Source organism: Larus michahellis, chromosome 10 (genome assembly GCF_964199755.1).
Source record: "Larus michahellis chromosome 10, bLarMic1.1, whole genome shotgun sequence".
NCBI lineage: Eukaryota > Metazoa > Chordata > Aves > Charadriiformes > Laridae > Larus > Larus michahellis.
The window spans coordinates 11,348,070-11,368,716 of NC_133905.1; the positions used below are offsets into that span (position 1 = coordinate 11,348,070).

General features: G+C 44.4%; 1 protein-coding gene across 18 annotated transcripts in view; it reads right to left on the reverse strand.

Annotated features, from left to right (window-relative positions):
• Positions 1 to 20,647, reverse strand: part of FOXP1 (forkhead box P1) — a 391,349-nt gene that overhangs the window by 64,970 nt on the left and 305,732 nt on the right. For 14 of the 18 annotated variants that reach the window (XM_074603302.1, XM_074603308.1, XM_074603299.1 and 11 more), the window contains 3 exons: positions 7,856 to 7,993; positions 6,682 to 6,771; positions 1,134 to 1,293 (listed from right to left, as the gene is read on the reverse strand). In XM_074603302.1, coding sequence (XP_074459403.1) covers positions 1,134 to 1,293; positions 6,682 to 6,771; positions 7,856 to 7,993 — 388 coding nt within the window. Of the gene's footprint in view, positions 1 to 1,133; positions 1,294 to 6,681; positions 6,772 to 7,855; positions 7,994 to 18,725; positions 18,870 to 20,647 lie in introns of those variants that run through there. The other 4 variants (XM_074603310.1, XM_074603318.1, XM_074603315.1 and 1 more) reach the window with 3 other exon arrangements.

The window sequence follows — 20,647 nt, forward strand, 5'->3', positions numbered from 1 at the left end:
TGGATGTAAACTCATTATATGGTTTAGCAACTAGTAGCAGCCCTAAGGCTGCTCCTGAAGAGCCCAAATCGCTCAACCTGAGCTGACTCAAGTTGTTGAGGTAGATGTTTAAATTTATTACAGGGCAAGGGATGGAAAAGGTACGATTATTCAGAAATGCCAGCATCATGGTTGAAAGACCTGGTCTTCCCTGAGCCATGCCAACTTCGAACAGTCTGCCTGAATCACAGCAGCCAGAGCTCAGGCGAGTCTGTTAAAATATCCCCAGGCTTGCAGAAAAACCCAGTTTAAAAAATAAAAAAAATTATTCAAGCCAAGGAGGGAAAAGAGAGAATAAAACCCCCAGGTTGTAATCACTCTCGAAAGCACGATTTATGTAGTTACTGCTTTCAATGTATCAGTATCTTAAAAAAAAAATAATCTAAAAATAGGGATTTCAGCAAAGCAGTAACTCCTTGCGGAGCGCAGGACCGAATAAAGATGTAGGAGGATCTATTTGTCAATAACACCATTAAAATTAAACAGAGTTAATCCTGATTTGCCTCAGAGTGGAGGGCGGAATGAAGCTCTGATGCACACAGGCAGAGAGAATAAGGCCGTGTAAAGAGGCACGGAGGGGAGACACTGCCACCTCTCCCTCTTGGCTGCAGCAAAGGGCAATCAAATTTCTACACTTCGGCAGCGTGCGGATCAGAGCTCCTCCACGCTCGGCTCCTCGCCAGGCTGGAACCAGAAAGGGCCCAAATAACACCTTTAGAAAAGGAAAGCTGCTCTCACGCTACCCTTAGCCATGAACTCAGCACCAAGAATCGATTAAGGCAACTCCTGTGAAGGATTTCAAGCCCAGATTAGTGCAACCCGCAGCTTCCGGTCCACCAGACTGGCTATAACTGCGCAAATTGAATCTGAACTCCAAACTGCCTGCCTCCCGCTAGCCAGAGTGGTCCACGATTTCAACGTGGCCCGTCTCAAAAAATATCTGTATAATGCCCACCCTGCCTGTCAGGACTTTTCTGTGCTTATTATTTCATGAGCCTATGAGATCTCTTTCTCTCTCTTACGAGTGACAATGGTGTGTGCGTGTATGCTATGGCTTTGCCGGATGGCCGGCAGCTCCCAAACCCCTCACCTACCTTGTGCAAGGGGTTGCAAAGGCAGAGTAGGCTGGCCAGGCTGGATCGTTAGCAGCCCCTGACGCTGCAATGACAGGAGGTGCTGCTGTTGCAACTGCTGCATCTGTAAGAGTTGCTGCTGAAAGGCCAACTGCTGCGTAGCCACCTGCTGTTGCTGGGGCTGGAAAAGAAAAAAGTAAATAAAAAAAAAATTAAAAAAACGCACATTTGTCAATACAGAGCAAAGCATTAACAGAGGATTTCCAGGGCTCCTTGTCTCAACACACTTCAACTTCTGATGGCAGTCACCAGTATGAAGGCAAGCTAGCGAGCCCACCACCCCATATCAAAGACCCCAAGGCACATTAGGTGCCAGAGCTAACCACAGGGCTGCAGTCGATTCCCACCTCCAGTGGAGACTTTCATCCTCCCCAAATCCCTCCTGCCATCCCAATTAAAAATGTATGCAACGTTTCTTGGTCCACACTACCACGTCACCCTGGTCCACGTGGTCGTGTTTCACCCCACGTGGCCACGTTTCAGTGGTGGGTAAAGCAAACGCTGCGGGCAGCTGATAAAGTCCCGGGTAATTCTTTGAGGCAAAAGCACATGTATAAGGTGAGAATCACACCACACGATCACACCACACTTAGACATAACGAAAAACAACGCTGCACTGTGCTCCGTTTGCTCATGCAAGGGTTGTCTCAACTATTAAGGCAATACGACTGGCTTAATTTATGGTATTTTATACTTACTCTCTCCTTATTCATCCATCAAGCCCCACAATACTTTCTGTTATGCTCGGGATTATTCTGTGCTGTATTTAAGGCTGCTACTCCTGCACTTTGAAAATTTTAATTATTCTCACTAGAAAGAAGATGGAGTTGCTTTACTCCACAGGGATGTGAACCTTGAACCTTCGAGGTGTAAAAGAACATGTTGCTTTTCTCACTACTGTACCCGGAGAAGCTTTTAACTACTCTGTTTATCACTTCTGACATAAATAAATGAGAAAAAATCAGACCTTTGAAGAAGAAAAACTTCATCTAATATTGTTAATTAGCCATGACAAACGATGAAATAACATTGTAAATCTTTCATAGAAACAGCCACTAGATTTTAATTACACACATTCATAATTTAGCAAACAACATCTTACTTGAATGTGAGTGTTTAATATGTACAGTACTCCAGGCTTCAGAGTCCTTAATTTTGTTCAGTTAAGGAAGCCTCTAGGTTTTCCTTCCATGCTCATCTTGTATTTTATTTGCTTTGTTCTTTAAAATCCATGAAAGGCTTTGCATTTTGATAAATATCTTTTTATTTATTGTACAATGACAGGAGGAAAACTTTTGTTGTGTAAAACATCAATACATCATGCCAGTGTTTAGCAGTTCCTTGTGCTAGCCAAAAAAAATTAATGTAGATTTCCTTAGTAATTATCTGAGTGATAGAAAGATAATACAGTGCAGTAGTACAATAAATAGAAGGAAATTATCTAATATCCCTAATCTGCTAGGAATCATATCAAGGTGGAGGTCTTATACACATTATGGCTAACAATTATGGAAAGAAAATTAACTCTTACAAAACTACACACTCTCACAAACAAAACCCAGCCAGATCCCAAGCTTTTTGTTGCCCTTCCTTGGCTCCGAGCCAAAGGACCACTGGCCCCGTTCCCTGCTGGTGGCAAACTGGGAGGAAAAAAAGAAAATCCAAAAATCCACCGGAGCTGCAGGAGCGGGACTGAGGGACACCAGCCAGGGGTCTGGCCCCCACCTTCTCGTACCACCATGTCCCAACAACCTTAATACCACAACCAACCATGTACCCACAACTGTACTGACAGTCAATTTATCTTCTTTATAAAGTCCATTTATCTTATTTCCAAATAAAATCTAGGACTTCAAGAAGAACACAGTTAAAGAAATAGGTGTTTAGATCTTCTGAAACTCAGGAGAGTTTGCATTTCTTTGCAACAGCTTGCTCAGGCAGATCCAGCTGTTGCAACTATTTGCAACAGCATCAGATGAACGCAAGCCCCAGCAACAGTTATATTAGGAGTTAAAGTAATGTTTGCTTCCATAAATATTCATTTTCTAAATATATATATACTTAGTATGTATTTTTATAGATAATAAATAGTATTACATAAAAATCTAGTTACAGTAAGCTGTGTTTTACCTATTTGCCATCCGATTATAAAGTTGGCACGTTGTTTTTTTTAAAAAAAAACCCTTCCTATAAATTGACTGATGCCCGTTCAGTTGTCTTCTCAGCTATCCTAAGAAAAGCTCTTGAACACTCTCTACTTTGAAAAGCCAGGATATAAAAGTATACAAGGCCCATTGTCCAAGAAAGAATTTAAAAGCAAGACACGTTGCCAAAGTGCGCTCCCCACCCAGTTACCAAACACAGGATACAAGGCAGTTTGTTTACTTCTCACAATTGAATGCATACAAAAAAGGTCTCAGTGCAGTCCTGTTGTCAGGTCAGTAGTCAGTGTTAAAATGCTGAAATATCCTGATAAAACTTGCATTTTTGATCCCCTCCCTAAAGCTTCTGTCAAAGGTCTGTTTTCCTTTCTTAGGTTACTCCCTACTGCCTAACATAAACTGTCACAACTGCCGGAGGACAAACGGCCCTGTTCGGAAAACAACCCGCTCCGTCCAGCGCCGAAGCACCCAGCGGGATCCTCCTCTCCAGCTCCCCCCCGGCATCTCCCCCCGGCCCCGCTGGCTCTCGGGCACCGCGCGGGGCTCACCCTCCACTGTGCCCCCAGCAAAACCCACCAAAAAAACCTTACTGGGGTCCCTCTGTTATTCTCCTTGGGGGTCCCGTCCCTTTTACCAGCGGGGCTTGGGAAGATTTGTTGTGTTTTTCTTCTTTCAGGAGGGTACAATAGGGCAAGGCACTAACAAAACGACCTGGGGGATGCAGTACATGAATACGCTCGTTCCATCTGTCAAGGTACAAACTCAGCCCTCGTTAGCAGGGCAGCCGCCTGGCCCCGCCACGGCGCTGCTCGCCATGGTACCCGACCAGCGGGTTTTAGTACAAGAAGGAGGGGGGGGAAAAATAAAATAAAATAAGAGACCGCCGCCTACATGCTAATTTAGCAAAAATAACCTCCTTAAGGCAGGAAAACCAGGGCCGAACAAACCTGTGGGATGAAATGCATGGCCGAAACAGGCCTCTACTAAAACCATCAGCAAAAATATCTCCCCCCAAGCCCCAGAAAAAGCTGAAGAGACTTGGGCCCCTTGTTCTCTGAACAGCTATCGTGTTAAAACGCTCTTCTTGAAACAGGAAGGAGTCCTTTCTTATTGTTGCTTTCGATAGTCTAGCATCAGAAGTGCGACCACAGTAAATCAGTGTGTTAGATATTGAAATGCCATCACATTGTCTAACTTCCCTTCTCGTCTTTTTTAACACAAAGTATTTTTTCTTTAAGCTCCAAGCCCTCATCTTTGTGTCTGAGATGCTCTCCTGTCTGACAACAGCAATTTAGAAGAGTTAACTTTTATCGTTCATTCTGCTGTGTAACTTTCCCCTTCAAATTTCTTTATCTGCCCTCTGAGCTCATCTGAACTTTCATGTTCTCCCAGCATGCAGGCTTGCATTCAAAACTATGTCTAATAGACCAAATAAGAGGTTAATAAGAAGTGGCAACAGAAAGAAAAAATACAATCCCTGGTAACTGATAAGAATGACAGTGGCAGCCCTTTATTGTTTGTCTTCAAATATAGAGTTAAAGATCTTTAAAAAACTAAATTTTGACGCCTTTGAAAAGAAAGAAGCACAAAATAACAACAGGGGGTTATTGCCTGCCAGCCACAGGGGAGAAGCTCCATAATTCTTATTCTCCCTTTTGAAGGCTGTTAGAAATCTGATTCAAAAAAGCAACAGCAGAAGGAGAAAGCCTCTTGAGGCTATCGCCATTTCCTGTGATCATGCATAATGCGTTTCAAAAGTGGGTTTTTACCAATTCTGTTGATCAATTGCACCTCCTTCATATTCCCTCTTTTTTCTGCTGTGTTTACATCTGATGTGACTCAATGACAAGTGCTGTCTGAGACTGTGAAACAGACCTGTCATGTTGATTTATGGGCGCATCAAACCACGACTTGTCCAAACTGAAGCTCGCAGTTCATTAATTAGAGAGTTGTGACTTTGAAGTCAGCTTTCAGACTGTGGTTTTTAACATTTGGCTTAATTTATATGCTCTTGAATGTGGATCTCTAAGGAAAAAACTGAAATTCCCTTCTTGTCTTTGAACTTCTTTTGACCGCACAATAATCATTTCTTTGTCCAGAGTGATGCCTGCATCCCAGAGTCATTAACGCGCATTGAACTGCCACTGATGAGTAAGCCCTACTGAATTAGAAAAACAGCCAGCAAAACAAAGCTGAGAGCATTCTGCACAGTGATATCTCACAATTACATGCCTTCCCTCCCTGTGCCATTTCCATTTTAATTACTGTTAGTCCTTTAGATTTACATTTTAGACACTTTTTAATCTGTTCCCTTTTTATTATAGTGGCGCCCGTAAGCGTGCTATGGTTAAGGTTGTGTCAGCGTTTCCATTATAAACCCCCGTATTTTCAGGGGTTTATAACTCATCTGGAAAAATTCACTCTGGGTTGAAACTTGGCACAGGTGGCACAATTTGCCGAAATTTCGAGGGGGGGGGGTGCATGGAAATTGGTCCATGCTTTGAGCAGCGCCACTTGCAAAGTGACACTATCGCAGGACATCATGCAATGTCTCGTGCCAAGAGGCAGCTTTCTAGGATCTCCCCAGGCCAGCAGTGATGTCAGATTAAACACGAAACTCCTTGTGCCTTAAAAACAAATGTAATGACAGCGAAATTAAATTTAAGCACACCCAAATCAACAAACAAAGTTTAGGATGTGACAGGTATTTTGAAAGGAAAGTGTATTTAAAGGAGAGGCAGAAACCACCCTGGCCTGTCCCGGTCCTGCCATGGACTGTGGTGGCATCAGAGTGAGGTCTCCTGCCACCTTGCCGCAAACAGGCAGCTTTCCTGCGCTACCTCTGCCTCTCAGACCTCGCTACTCGGTGTCACCGCCTATGCTGCTCCACTGCGGTCCCGGTCCCTCCTGCTAAGCCCCTGCTGTGAGGAATGTGCAACCAGAACCTCTCCTGTTGGAAACCGCAAGCCCAAACTCAACATCTCTCAGCATTTTTGCGGTGTTTAGAGAAGACAGCACCATATCTGGGCCTGCTGCCTTGCCCCCGCCCCTTTACAACATAACTAACTTTCAAAAGCACTCTCCCAAGATACAAGTCTAGATGCTTGCTCCAGTACTCATACCGAACATCAAGGCATGGTCCCCTGCTATAAAATATGTGGCAGCAAGCAAATGGAAAGCACAGGAAAATACAGGCGAAAACAGGACAATAACTCTAAATCTGAAAGCTGAGACCCGATAGAGTCAGTTCAGTTGTGCAATCATTTATAAGATGAATGACAGTTTAATAGCCACTAGACAGTCCCCGGGGATCTGTGGTTTGAAAGTAAAATGGGTATTGTCTGTACCTCTTTAGGCTGTTTTCCAGCATGTTGTTGCTGTAAAAGTTGAAGCTGCAACTGTTCCTGTTGTTTCTTATAAAACTCTTGAAGCTGCTGCTACAAAGAAAAGGAAAGATGGTAAGTAACAAAGTGGAGAGCCAATTCAGTGTCCCTTTTGGTGTAACACACAAACTGTGATTTGAAAAATAGCATCCTTTTATCTGTAATGGTCTGACCTTTAGTTTGAAACTCGACAATAAATTCAGTGCACACTGACTATTCTTGGCATTATCGTTTGAAAAGTAATCTCCAAAATGAACTGATGAAAAACATACCATTTTCTACACAAACTAATTAAAATAAGGCAAGGAATGACCTTTGATTGTAACAACAAAGCCAAAATGCCCTTGCTGAGAGAGCCTGGCGAATCTCTGTTGTGAAACACACATGCTTTCTAAATGATAGGGTTTGACTGTATTAAGTGTTGTTCAATACATGCATAGACATCCTGGGAAATACTCTCCTCCCCGCTCCCCAGATGTGCGCGGCACAGGCAGCGCTCCGGCGTGGGCAGGAGGGAGCCTGGCAGCCAGGAGGGAGCAGGCAAGGTCAGGCTGGGGGGGGAGATGCTGAGCCCCCGCTGTGCCATACCCTACGATAACGGAGCCTCGGGGCTTGTCGGTGGCCAGCTTTCGGCTGAAAAAGGACCACAGGCTGTGAGAAACACTGACACACCGCACAGCATACATTGGCTGAAATCAAACAGATTAAGGCTTGCAAACCTCTTCGCTTTTATTGCCACTCTTTCCATAGTCCTTTACGGTTCCAGATGGACATAACGAGGTCTAAAATGGGAAGTATCGCCCTACTACCTTCTTTATTCCAATTAGTCAGGGCACACCATGCTTTCTCAGGATGCAGGCAAAAGCAACAGGGACATCTGCCGAAGTCCTGACACTTAAATATGCATCTGTATTATTTAGCTGATCTTGGAAACACTCCTAGCACTGCTCCCTGGATTTGTTTCCAGTAGCTATTTCTAGAATTAAAAACAAAAGAGCAGTCAGTTCATCTCGGAGCACGGCTGCTCCGAGGTTCGGCCCTAAGATGTGGGCAGCCTCTTTTGCCAGGAACATTTCGGGAAGCGAAGCCCTCTGGTACCTATAAGGGCCACCTGAGCAGCCGTTAAGGAAAGAATTACCTGTTGAAGCATGAGTGCCTGCTGCTGCTGGAGCAGGACTTGGAGTTGCTGGGGAGTTAGCACTTGTTGCTGGAGGATCTGCTGCATTTGCTGGGGAGTGATCACTTGAGGTGTCATCATAGCCACCGACACTGGAACCTGAAGCGGGAGAGGAGAGCAAAGAAGGGTCAGAGCGCACGGCCGTGGCTCCTCCGTGCCACCCGCTGTCCCCGTGCGTGGCACCCAGGGTGCTGGAGGCCAGAGAGTCCCTACAGCCCCCCGCAGCAGGCACCTGGGTACCCACCACATCCTCCCAGCCATGAAATTCCCCTTTTGCAAAACATTCTTATGACGGGAATTGTTTAAAGCAAGCAATATGGTAAACCCCAGTAAGATTTATTTATTTTTACAAGGAACCGTCAACTGAGTCCTTTCCCTCCCAGAAAGCCCTTGCCTTCCGCACAGAAATCCAACCGCTGAGTATCCCGCGCTGATGGGATCTAGACCCTATTACGACAGGTTTTTAAGAAAATTGAAGGAAGGCTCACTGATGTGAATAACAGCACTAGACTCCTATGCAATTTTAACAGAAAGGCCCTACCACGATGTCTTTACCATTCCATATTCACCCAGCATACAGATGTCTTCAATTCTTTCATATTATGTGAGATACCATTAAAAGCCGCTTTCCATGACATTTCAGTGACAAACAGCTACAGTGATGAACTTGATAGCATTTCATATTTGCAACTGTTAACACGTTTCTGCACGGGCATCTTTGCAAGGAACCTGTACACTGTATCTGAAAGGATGATGTCTTGTTCAGATAAAACACTGACATTAAAATGACAGGCTGTCTTGGCCAAGGTTACACAAATTGTATTCAAGCGGATACCTAATGACAATGCTATGAATTCTGCAAGCTTTCTAGAATGTAATTTAGCTATTCAAAATAATCACTGCACTTGTGTTTAATTTGCAGACTACATGAGAACCATTTTGTCAGTCCTAGTAATGCAAGAAGACTATTTCCCTAGAAACCCACCCCTCTACCCTCCACCCCAAAAAAGGAAAAGAAAAGGAGGGGGAAAAAAAAAAACAATAGATGAAAAGACAAAACCCATATGAGCTTTAACAGTAATATTTAAGCACCTTACCTTTTCTATAGTTTCAAATCAAATACGTGACAGCACAAAACTAAAAGCAGTAAAGGATATACTTTGCTAAAAAGGATCTCCTGTCATCTCGTGTATTACAATAAAAGGTAATAATATGTTTAGCACTTTTGCTGTGCACCACTTTTTAAAAAATCAGCAGACAATAGCTGATCAGAAGATAAAGGAGTTTTAAAAAAAAAAAAAAGTCTTCCAGTGTAGTAGTAAGCAAGAGAGAAATGCAGTATTAATTTTATGTAACATAACGTCTTAATATGCAGTTTATCTTGACTTTTTCACATGATTTGTCCTGTCATTTGCATAGCAAGCTCTCATTCCTAATTTCACAGTCATTATGCACTGATGTCCTGATTTCTCAGCATCACTAATTTTGATGAACTAAAAATGGTTCCTGAAGGTCAGACGCGTGTACACGGTGCATCTCCCCGTGTTGTTGTGTACATGTTGGGTGCCAGGGCCGGGCGCCGCTTTGAAAACATTTGCCTGAGCAAAGCCTGGCAAAGGCTCGCACGCCTCCCACATCCCATTAAGGCAAACACGGCGAGGTCCTCTGCGCATTCCCCGTGGCACCGCGCATTCCCACATCTCTAACGCGGTCCAGGCAGGTGTGAACGCAGGCAAATGAAGATTTAATTACGGGTCAAATGGCACTCCCACCGAAGCCAGCGGCCGTTCTCCCGTGGCCGGCGCCGCTTGCCCCTGCCTATGGGAAAGCCAGCATCCGGCCACCGTGCCGTGCCACCGTCTGGCCACGCAGGACCAGCTCCGAGGACACTGAGTCATTGGGATGGGTAATCCCATTAATTCAGAGTATCTTAATCTGTAGTCTTTTAAAAACTTTTCTGGGAGTAGAAAATTATTTAATTAAATACTGCCGTCACTATCTTCGCCCCGAAGCATGACTCACCTTCATTATTCTCATCCCCAGAGAAGTTTACTTTACCCTGGGGTTTGTACTACCTTTCATTGAAGTTGGACTGAGCAAACAGAAGAGGAAGCATGTTTAAGTGTGTTTTCTGTGCCCTTCTTGGAAGATAGACAACACAAATACTCTTCAGTCAGATTTATGACGACAAGCAGGGATACAGACAGGAATAGGGTGGGGTGCTGCAAACCCTACACATCGGTGATTAATACGAAGGGCCGCATTCTGCCGTCAGCTATGAGGAGACAACTCCCATTCACTTCCATGGCTTTTTTGCATGTTTATCTTGGGATAAATCTAAGGATTTGGCCCAGCCTTTGAAAACTGGCCATGTACCTTCCGGTGAAGAATCTCCTAGCTGCACACTCTTTGCTAGAACAGAAGCACTTAACCAGCAAGAAAAAGAAAAGAATAAATTTTATATATCTGTGGCACACCTAGAAGTACAAGTCTGCGTTGATCCGTTCAACTTCATTTTACCATCTGAAACCACATTTTCACACTACATCTGCGTCTCTAAAGAAGGTCCTGCCTTCCATTTATAAACACGGCTAACAACCACATTTACCCAAAGTTTGTGCTTCAGCTTCTCACAAAAGCAACTTACGGAAACCTTTCACAAAGAAATTCAAATAAACCAGAAACTACCATGCTAAAAATGACACGCAGGCCCCGGACAAGCGTGGGCACACGTACGGTTTGAGGACTTTAAATAGTTAAGAATGATGGCCTATATATCCACTCTCTTAACTCCCAACGTCCAACTTTTTCATGTAGCTAGTCCCTAGTAATACTAGGAATCAAAGGGCATGCAGCACCAGCAATAGGCTATTATAGCCCACACTTTATTACCCATTACTACCGAGGTCATTAGCGGTAAGAGTGATTGTACTGGTCTTAACCTATTGATCATTGTAACTACTATCATTTAATCCCGTGTTGAATGTCTGGAAAGCTGCTAAAGGCACACAAGAGAGAGTGCTTTAGCGATGAGAAATATAGCCAAAGCTTGGAAATTACACTTTGATTCATAAAATCTAGCCAGTGGTTTAAATCAATAGTATTTAAAACAGTCATGTAAGTTCTTAACTACAGCTCTCTAATATTTATGGGTCCCTTTTTGAGTGTATTCAGTCAAAACTAAACTTTATTTTAGATACTGTGCAATATACATTACGTTTGATAAAAAATATTTATTTCTGATATTTTGTCCGATAGTAAATGAAACCTAAACTGAGGGCTATAAATTAATTTTAGATTTCTATCTCTCAGATGTCAACTTAAATGTGTTGCCAAAAAAAATTACAAACCAACTTTAGAAATAGCTTAACTGTTTAAGTACATGAAAATGAGCGTGTTTTATGAGTTAACAATGAATCACAGAAGGCAGTTTATGAAGAACTAAAATAATTCTGTCTTAGTGCCTTCAGGGAGCTGAAGTTCGAATTAAACTACTGGCAGATATATTTAAAGAATTCTAAGTTAGCATGCAGAGCCGAAATCAATCTTTTCTCTTTTTTAAGTTGTTTATTTCTATTTTCCACATGAAACACGATTGTTGTTATTGATATGATTAACGAAGTACTTTTGGTATTGTTGACTGATAACAATAGGGTGTGGTAGATACCCAGCTGCATGTAAACCTGGCAGCAAAGGTGAAAATACAGCTGCAATTTGGCTTTCGGAGCTGTACTAGTATAGACCTGCTGACATGCTAATACCATCAACGGCAAAAAATGTCTTTAATACTCACAATTGTTTCCCGACACTCTTTCTCCCAGGGTTTTGCCTGCTGCTCCTCCGCATCCCCCAAAGCCCTGCCGTCCCCCGCAGCCCCCTCCACCACCCCCAGTTTCAGGCTCTGCAAACACGCCGTGTTTTGGCGAGACCAAGCAAGGAAAACTTCCACAAACTTGGGCCAAGTTCACCTTTAACTTCGCATCGGAGTTCCAGCAGGGATGCATTTGTCACTCCTCCATACAACCCAGACAAGGGTCACGGGGATGAAAATGATTTAGTCCTATTTAATCATCTCCATTCCCCCATTTTCAGTGATATTAATATAATTAAATACTAGCTAAATAATTTCAAGTAGTTTAATCTTGTATGAAGTGGAAAAAAAAAAAATACCATTTCCACACAATGTGCCTTCGATGTTGGATACGGTTGTGCTCCTGTTAACTGTTAGCAGGCATGCATGGAAGATGGGGAGGATTTCCTTAATTCATAAAGAATAACTCTGCCAGAAAATCCTTTTCTCCTGCAATGTATGTTCATACTTGATTTCAGTTAAGACCTCATACCAGGCACCTTGGATTTCCAAGCAGCAATTCTTTGGTTAAAGATTTTGTGGTAAAAGTTAAACGGAGCAAAACACAGCTGAACACAGAAACAGCGAGTAGCTGAGGAACAGTTAAAAATAAAAGTGGATACAGCCAGGCAAATACAATTAACTCGAGCTGCCTTATTAGAAAGCTATTATGTGCAATACATCTGAAATGTGAAAAAAATCTCAGCCGAAACAATGCAAACCAGCTTCGCTGATGCCACAGGAGGAGATAAACCACTGATACACTGGCAGACACGATGCCACAAGCCGGAGCAGAGCCCAGCAGCGTCAGAAGTGCTGAAGGCAGGACCCGCTCCCATCCCCAGACTAAAACATTTCCGACATCGTATTTAATCCTCCAAAATAACAACAACAAAAACAAAAAAATGCCGCTGCTAGAATTATTCACGCAGAAACTGCAATGCTGTTTCATTATGCAAAATGGAATCTCGCTTTTAGACTTAGTTATTTTGCCATAATACCCTTACAACACATTAAGACAGGTAATGTTTATTATATTAATGTAAAATCAGCTAAGTAGTCTGTCATTAGCATAACAGTTCTCTCCATAACAATACAACTCCCTATTAAAAGAGGGAGGGGAAAACCCTCTTTAAAATTAAATTAGCATTTTATTATTATAGTTTTGTTTATTATATTTTATCGGGAGGGAAAATCTCCCTCTGACCCACGGAAGGCAGTACGATGGGTTATGCTGACATTCCCCGGCATGTCAGGATGTCTGCTGTCTTCTATACTCTCTTCTAGCTGAGGAAAAACGGGAATATTTTCATATTTGTTTACAGAATGAAACATCTGATCTTATCTACCACTTCTCATGCATACCAGGTTTCTCACTAACTGCCAGGATAATTGTTTCTGCTATAATAAATACCCATTTAATTTGCATAAAAATATAAAGTTTACATAAATTAAATCCTTTCTACATCTAACATTTGTCAAATAGAGACTAAACCGGAACACACACAACCAAATACTCATTTAATAAGCTGAGTGAGATTTCAACCTCGAGATTATCATCATCATTTTTTACATTTTAAAAAGTTACCGGTTTTGTTTCCTGCTCCAGCATGAAAGGAAAAATTACAACCTGCTGTACGCAGTTACGAACAGTGGTGATATTTTATAATGATTCAGTTTAAAAAAAAAAAAGAAAATCCGTATTTTTTTCCAGAGTTTAGGAAAGGAAATGTTAGATCAACATATTCTGCCAAAAAAGCCTCAAATAAACCAACAGCAATCCTGCTTAGAAACATTCAAAATACCCCTAAAGCCCTTGAAAACCCCTTGAAACCCTCTCGCTCCCAAACACCCTTAATATACTGCGAATGATCATCATGTCAGACTCCTTACATTTGTGTATTAATTCATTAATACATTAAGGAGAGCTTAATTAAATAATAAAAGACTGTGATTGAATCGGCACCATTTAATATGCCTAGAATTTCACGTGAGCAAAAAGGAAGTGTTATACAGAGGGTCTTTTTTTATTATTTTTTTTTTCCTATGGCAGACTTCGAAGAACTGCAACTCCCGACAGAGATTCCTAGGGAAGGATGAGCGCTCGCTCCCTGAGTATTTTCTCCCACATGAGTCGAACCCGCAGCCGCCTGCCCTTCAAACTTGGGGCATTTCAGAAGACAAATATTGTCCTGGCCAGCTGAAAAAAAAATGAGCAAGCTCTTGAAAAATATCCACCTGGTTAAATCACTCTGTTTATTTCCCAAACAAAACAGAGCTCTGCCTAAACACTCGGTTAGGCTTCGCCACTCCGGTTGCAACCGTAGCCTTTTTAACAGTTGTAAACTTTATTTGCTTAAAATGTGCGGTTTTTCACACCTATGGCAGACACCTACAGCTGAACATCACAGCTAAGCACAACGGTGCAAATTAGATTCTAATGAGAAAACATCAGTTGCTTCTTTGACAATCTTGCCATTCACTGATTTAGTCCTAATGAAGACACACTCCAACCAGCAAGCTCGCCGTGTTAAAGGTCAAAGCACGTTCAAAAAAATGCCTCGCAAAATCAAGGCAAATGGGAAACCCGTAAAGAAACCTTCTCATAAAGTGGCATGGCAATTAGAGTAATTGTGCAAAAAGCCGTCTTCGGTAAAAAGTAAAAGAAATTAAGCTGCCACTACTGTAACAGGTTAGATGAAAATCAAAATTTAATGTATTCTCCCTTGTGTCATCTTGTTTTGTCAAGACATCAAATAGAATTGGAAAGTACAAAATAACAAGCCCTTGAGAAATCACAGAAGCCGACCTTTTTGATGTTGTTGGTTTACCTTGTTCTCAGTTATTTGAACAATGATGTTTCAGATTTAAGGGCAAGATAAAGCTTAAAAATTAAAACCCGTTGTCAGTTTGGGGAGGAGGGGGAGTTGTCCCTCCCAAATAACAGAGCATCTTACCTAATCAATGAAGGCAAATCCGTCCGAAACTACTGCACAGAACAATTAGCAATTCCACTTATTTGTTCAACATTTGTCTAACATTCATTCAAGTTCAGTACAAACTACAGATCCTCCTGCTAGCAGAGGAAACTGTGCTGGAAAGGTTAAAAAGAAAAAAAAAGAAAAAAAAAAGGTAAAAAAAAAAAAGGTTGGGGAAGAGCTATTTGCCAGTGCTGCCTCTCTCCCCAGTCTCTACACGGCCACTTTAGATCTGCAGATGAGCGCATGATGTACTTTTTTCCCGTTCCTTATAACTGGAAAGCGAAGCTGAGCAAGCAAGCACCTTATAAAAACAAAACAGTACAGGACATTTTAACTGAACTACAGCAAAGTAGTTTCCAGTAATGCAGTTCTGCTTTCAATAAAACAAACAAACTGCTTAAAACCAGCCAAGCCTTTCACCAAACAATAACAAATTTAGCTTATGGTGTCAGGACTTTCCCACAATCTAGTTCTGCAGGTGTTGATAAAACTGCCCCTGCTACCACTTTTCCCTAGCAAAGAGGGGAGAAAACAACATCAGTGAGTTATCCTGCTACCGGGAAACGTTTTCATAAAGTGCTGTGTCCTTCCAGCTCAGGTTTGTCTACAGCAGCTCTGAAATGACTAAGAAATACAGAGCAAGAAAGCACAAGAGCTTTTCAACTCCTTAAACTTTTGAATGCAAAAATCCTCCTTCCCCTTACCTTTCCTTCAGCTGCCCAGGGCATGCAATCGCAAATACAGAAACATTTTACACTGAAATAGTAATTTGTTTAGCTTCAGGATTTTACAAACAACACGATCCTCAAGCAACATCAGTGCTCGAGCGCTGCCAGGTTAAAACGCTGCCTAAGAAATGGCTCTCACTGCCCTACATCACTTTCAATGCCTAAAAACCCCCTTTAACCTTCTCCACACAACTGTTGCAACCCCTTTTCTTCTTTGCACACAACTAAAACCAACTCAGCTGGCGCAGACGTCAAAGCCCCACCGTCCATTAGTGCAATAATCCATCTGTGACCCATTACAACCCAGGGGCGACACATTACGACTCCACAGTGGTGCCTGATAACTATTTACGCCCCAGCATAAATTTCAGCGTGGGGCTGCGAGTTACGCTTTTAAAACACGTCGAGGGCTCATGCGGCTGTAGAAGAACGCGAGGCACCCACACCTTCCTCTGAGCAGCGAGATCCCCAGAAAGCCAGCGCTGGGATTTCATTTCTTCCCTGTCAATCCCATTATATTTATGACTTCTCTTCAGTTCAGCTGAGTGACTGGTCAGAGCCTTGTCTCAGAGCTTTTTTTTTTTTAAAAGCAAAAATAACGCTGCCTAAAAAAGGGAGGGCACAACGGTACAGCTCGGTAAACTGTATGTTAAACAAGACCAAGAAAAACACCACCCCAACTGTAGCAAACAAAAAAAAATTTCAAAGCAGCCCTTCCTATCATAAGCTTTCTGATGATTTATGGTTTACCAACTCAGCAAGGTTACGCAACACTGCATGCCTTTAGATGCATTATTTGAGTCAGTTGAGATTTAATTAAGATCACAGCCTCCAAAATCCCTGTCAAATGAAAATTCACAGAAGACAATACACTATATATCCTCATGCAGATAGTCTCCATTCCATGCTCTGGAATAACATAAGTTAATCCTCGTTTCTATGGTGGCAGACAAAAGTTCACTAATTTTGTTTTCTTTTGACACTTGTGTTGTTTTCTGGTTTATGTCATGAGATCATTCCCTTTTGAGAAGGGGAGGGGAGCTGATATAGGGGGAGAGGAGGGAGAGCAATATGTCTGAATATGGCAGCAGATGTATTTTGACATTCTCACAGCTCTGCCGTGATGTCATCAAGTTTTCATATAATTAACCCCTGCCAGTAAGAGCATCATTTCATGACATCTGTCCATTGGGAAGAGGGGGAAGGAGTCAGGGACAAAACATGAGAAGTGCCTCAGTCTTGCTCTCACACTAAAACCACAATCAAACAAAATTAAATTAAGGCTACAAAATAGCATTCACATCTTCCCTACCAGCGACTGGCGTTTCCCAATTCATTAACTGCCCCAGCTGCCTCCTCACCTCGGAGATGCTTCGAAACCACGCACCCAGCTCATCCCCAGCGCCTTCCCCCTCTCCTCCTCCTCCTGATGGTCTTGGGGCAGGGGAACCCCTTCCCTCTCCAGCCCAGTTCCTCTACATGCTAAACAGGAGCAAGTTAAAACGGTATTTCTTAGAGGGAAATTGCTAGAACTTTACCTCATTCCAGCGTATTTCTATTTGCATTATCTTAATATCTGCTTGCTTATCTCATGGTTTAGAAATGACAGGTGCTAGCGGTCTTTTGTTTGACAGGCCACTACACAAATAACTGTCTTGCCTGAAAGGGCTAATGCACTACTAATGAACAATAAATCAACTTTGATTATAAAGTGTCAGACCAATCAGTTTGCAGTTCAGCTCTATCACCGTCTAGGCCAAGGCAGCTACTCTGTTTAGGTAGGATTTGGGTTTCATCTCTGCAGCCTTATCAATGAAATTTTTTGGAAGTAGTCACAGGAGATCACAGAAAGCCCTCTGACAGCAGATTTTCCGCTGGCTGTGAGGAGAGTGCCTGCTTTTAAAGGCTTCCTAGGCTGCTACCGCAATAAATACGCATACAATCAACAAAAGCCACTTCTTAACCAGACAGACGAACGCTCTAATGACATATTCGCATATAAACACGTATTTTAGCCGTGATTTTTAAAACAGCCAGAAGCAAACAGAATTGCTTTTTAACTTGATGTAAAGATGTGCAAGATGCCTGAAAGCTGTGCACAGTAAACATACTTAGGAGGGGCCTGATCCAGCAAATATGAATTTAGCAGGCAGAGAGCTTACTGCTTTGGGGGGGAGAGGGAGACAGACCCCTCTCCTATCACGGCTACCGCACATGCACAAGGCAGTCCAGGATTGGGCCCGGGAGCGTCAGGCATGAAAATTAGCTCCGGTCCAAATGAAAAAGACTTCAACGTTTCAGTTTATTTATAAAAAGGCAAACTAGCCTGCGTAAGTCACTTTTTATTAGAAATAAACTTTAGCGATTTATAGTAGTTAGCAATTCAACGCTCATTGCTAGAATAAATCCAACCATTTCGTTTTCATAAACAGATCTTAGTCACCCCGAATGATTCACATTTCCTGCCACCGAACTTGTTTTTATTTAAAAATATAAAATGGTAGTGCTTCAAACGCTGTCACACGCACAGAGACGACCGTGTGGCGTTATCGAGTGGCTTTTCCCTACCACGAGCACAAGGACGGGACGAACCCCCCCCAGTGTTTTGTAAAACCAGCTGGCTTTGAAGGAGTTAATTCCAAAGAGGAAGAGTGTATATGCACTTTGCTCTAAACTTACCACCCACTTCCTAAGGGTTCCCTCCTCCCCACCACCACCACCCTCCAAAAATCATCTCGTTTGCACCGAAACGCTGGCTCGAAGGTTTGACACTTCGCTCAGCTCCATTTAAATCCCGTTACGTTTATTTCACCGCGGTTCGTAACACCAGTCAACGTCAAAAACCAAAGCTCACTCACTTAATGTCCCCCTGGTAAACTGAGTGGCGAACCCACTCAGCGCTCCCGGCTCCCTGACATTTAAACCTGCCAAAAGTATTTTACCCGGCTCCGGGCACTGCTCCCGCCCTTCCCCGCTCTTCTTCAAAAACTACATTACCGAAGGGAGAGCTGCCCGTCCGGTTACGCGCACCGCCGAACAAAAGCCGGGCAGGACACACCAAAAACCCCCACAACCATCACCACTTTTAAAAACCTTTACAGCAAGTTGCGCGGCGCGTCCCGGTCCCTCCCCCTCCTCTCCCAGGCGGCGGCGGACGCCGGCAAACCGGGACTGGGACGGGAGGAGTCACGTTTGGCTCTTTTCGACAGTTTGGGACCGGGCCCGCTCGCCCCCCGCCCCCCAAACCCCTCTCCCCGGGGCAAGGCACCCACCTGGGGGGCGGCGGCGGCGGGCGGGCGGCGGGCCGGGCCATGGAGCGGAGCGGCGGGGCGCGGAGCGGTGCGGAGCCTCCGCGGGTGCGGGCGGAGTGTCGGGGCGCGCTGCTGGCGGGGGCTGCCGCCGCGCGCGCCGCCACCCGCGCGGCCCCGCCCCGCCCCGCGCCGCCGCACACCCCGCCCCGCCCCGGAACGGGCTCCCCCCCCCGGCACCGCGATCAGAAACTGCTTAAAAGCTGCTGTCCCCCCCAAAATAAATTATTTTGTGGGTGCTGGGAGTGACGGGGGGGAGGGGGGAGGTGACAGCCGGCACAACGCTCCCGACAGCGATGCGGGAGGAGCTCCGCGCAGCACCGCGGGAATCTCGCTCTCCTTCCGCCGCAACTTTCTCTTCTCCCGGGAAAAAGTGGCTTTGACTCGCCTTTCCCGAGAGTTCTGTCCCTGGAAGCTCCGGATTTCAGTATCAGATAATAATAATAATTTAAAAACCACCACAAGAAGCCTCTGAGAGGAGTTTGCGCCAGCCCAGCACGGTGCGCCTGGCCCGCAAACGGCACACCCGTCTCCCCCCACCACCCCCCCGAGGGCTCCCCGGCACGGCGCGGGGACACCCCTCCACGCAGCGCCCTCCGGAGCAGAGCCGTGTCCGCGGCCGCCGAGCCCCACCGCTGGGCTGGGGTCCGCGGCACCCCCGTGCCAGGGCTCGGCCCTCCCGTGTCACTCCGAACCAGCTGCCTCAAACTCCCCCCCACGGGCGAGCTCAGGAAATACTGTCTGTGCCCCCCCGCCAGACCCGGCACTGTGCGGTCCCCAACCCAGGCACCGCCACCGTCCCCGTAACCCATCTTCTCTGGCCCAAAAAGCTGCTCTCCCCTTCGTCTCGGGCAGCAATACCTGGACAAATCTCTCCTCCTATTTCCATAGTATTTTTTTTTTACGTTCTCGCACAGTTTCTGAAGAGGCAGACAGTTACTTCACGTGCACGTGAAAAGACAGAAACCGCCCTGACACGGTCCCCAGGCAGACCCGGACTTTATTTGCCGGGCGGTGAGACAATAGCCCCATTAGTTATGCTGCTAAAGAACCTCACAAGAAGCAAAGACAAAGGACCCAATTTACTGACAACTTGTGATCTGATGTTAAATGGGATGTGATACGGATTGCTTTCCACCCTAAAGTGTTTTCGTGTCAGATAACAAATTTATTAATGGGATTTTTTTCAGGTCACAAAAATGTGACCCCACCCTCTTATGAATATTTAATAAGGGACTAAGGGCATCTTTTGCAAGACCCTAAATCTGCCAGAAAGAACCTACATGAATCAGAAAGCGCCTGCCTCTTAAAGGGGCACACATGCACCGAGCAGGTCAGCGCAGAAAGGGCATGGGAACAGCCAGTATTTATAAGTATTGTATCTATGCAAAGTCAAGCAAATAAATACGCACACACTCGAACACGCTGGGTGCTCAATAATCACATAAACCAGTAATGCAGGCAATGAGCTAGTAATAATTATCGCCTGTGCTTAAGAGAATCCTTCCTGTCCTGGACTTCAAAGTAATCTCAAGGAACCCAAATTGCTTTGGGGGATATATTACAGAATACATAGACTAAACTTTTCAACGGTTTCTCTTGCGGATCACCTCCTCCTGCCCGCTGCGTTTGCACAGAGCATCCCTGTGGCAGCATCCCCAGCTACCCTGACGGTGAAGGAGCATCGGTGGGAAACAGCTCTGTGCATTTAACTCACTGACTCTGCAGCCGAAACATGGAGGGGGCGCAGACCCTGGCAGTCTCTGCAGACCACTCGCAGGGTGCTCCACAGACCCCAGTGCGGAAATCTTCTGATCTACCTTGTCTTCTCCAGCACAAACTTCTCACACACACGACCCTCAGTCCTACTAAGTTCAATTCTTATT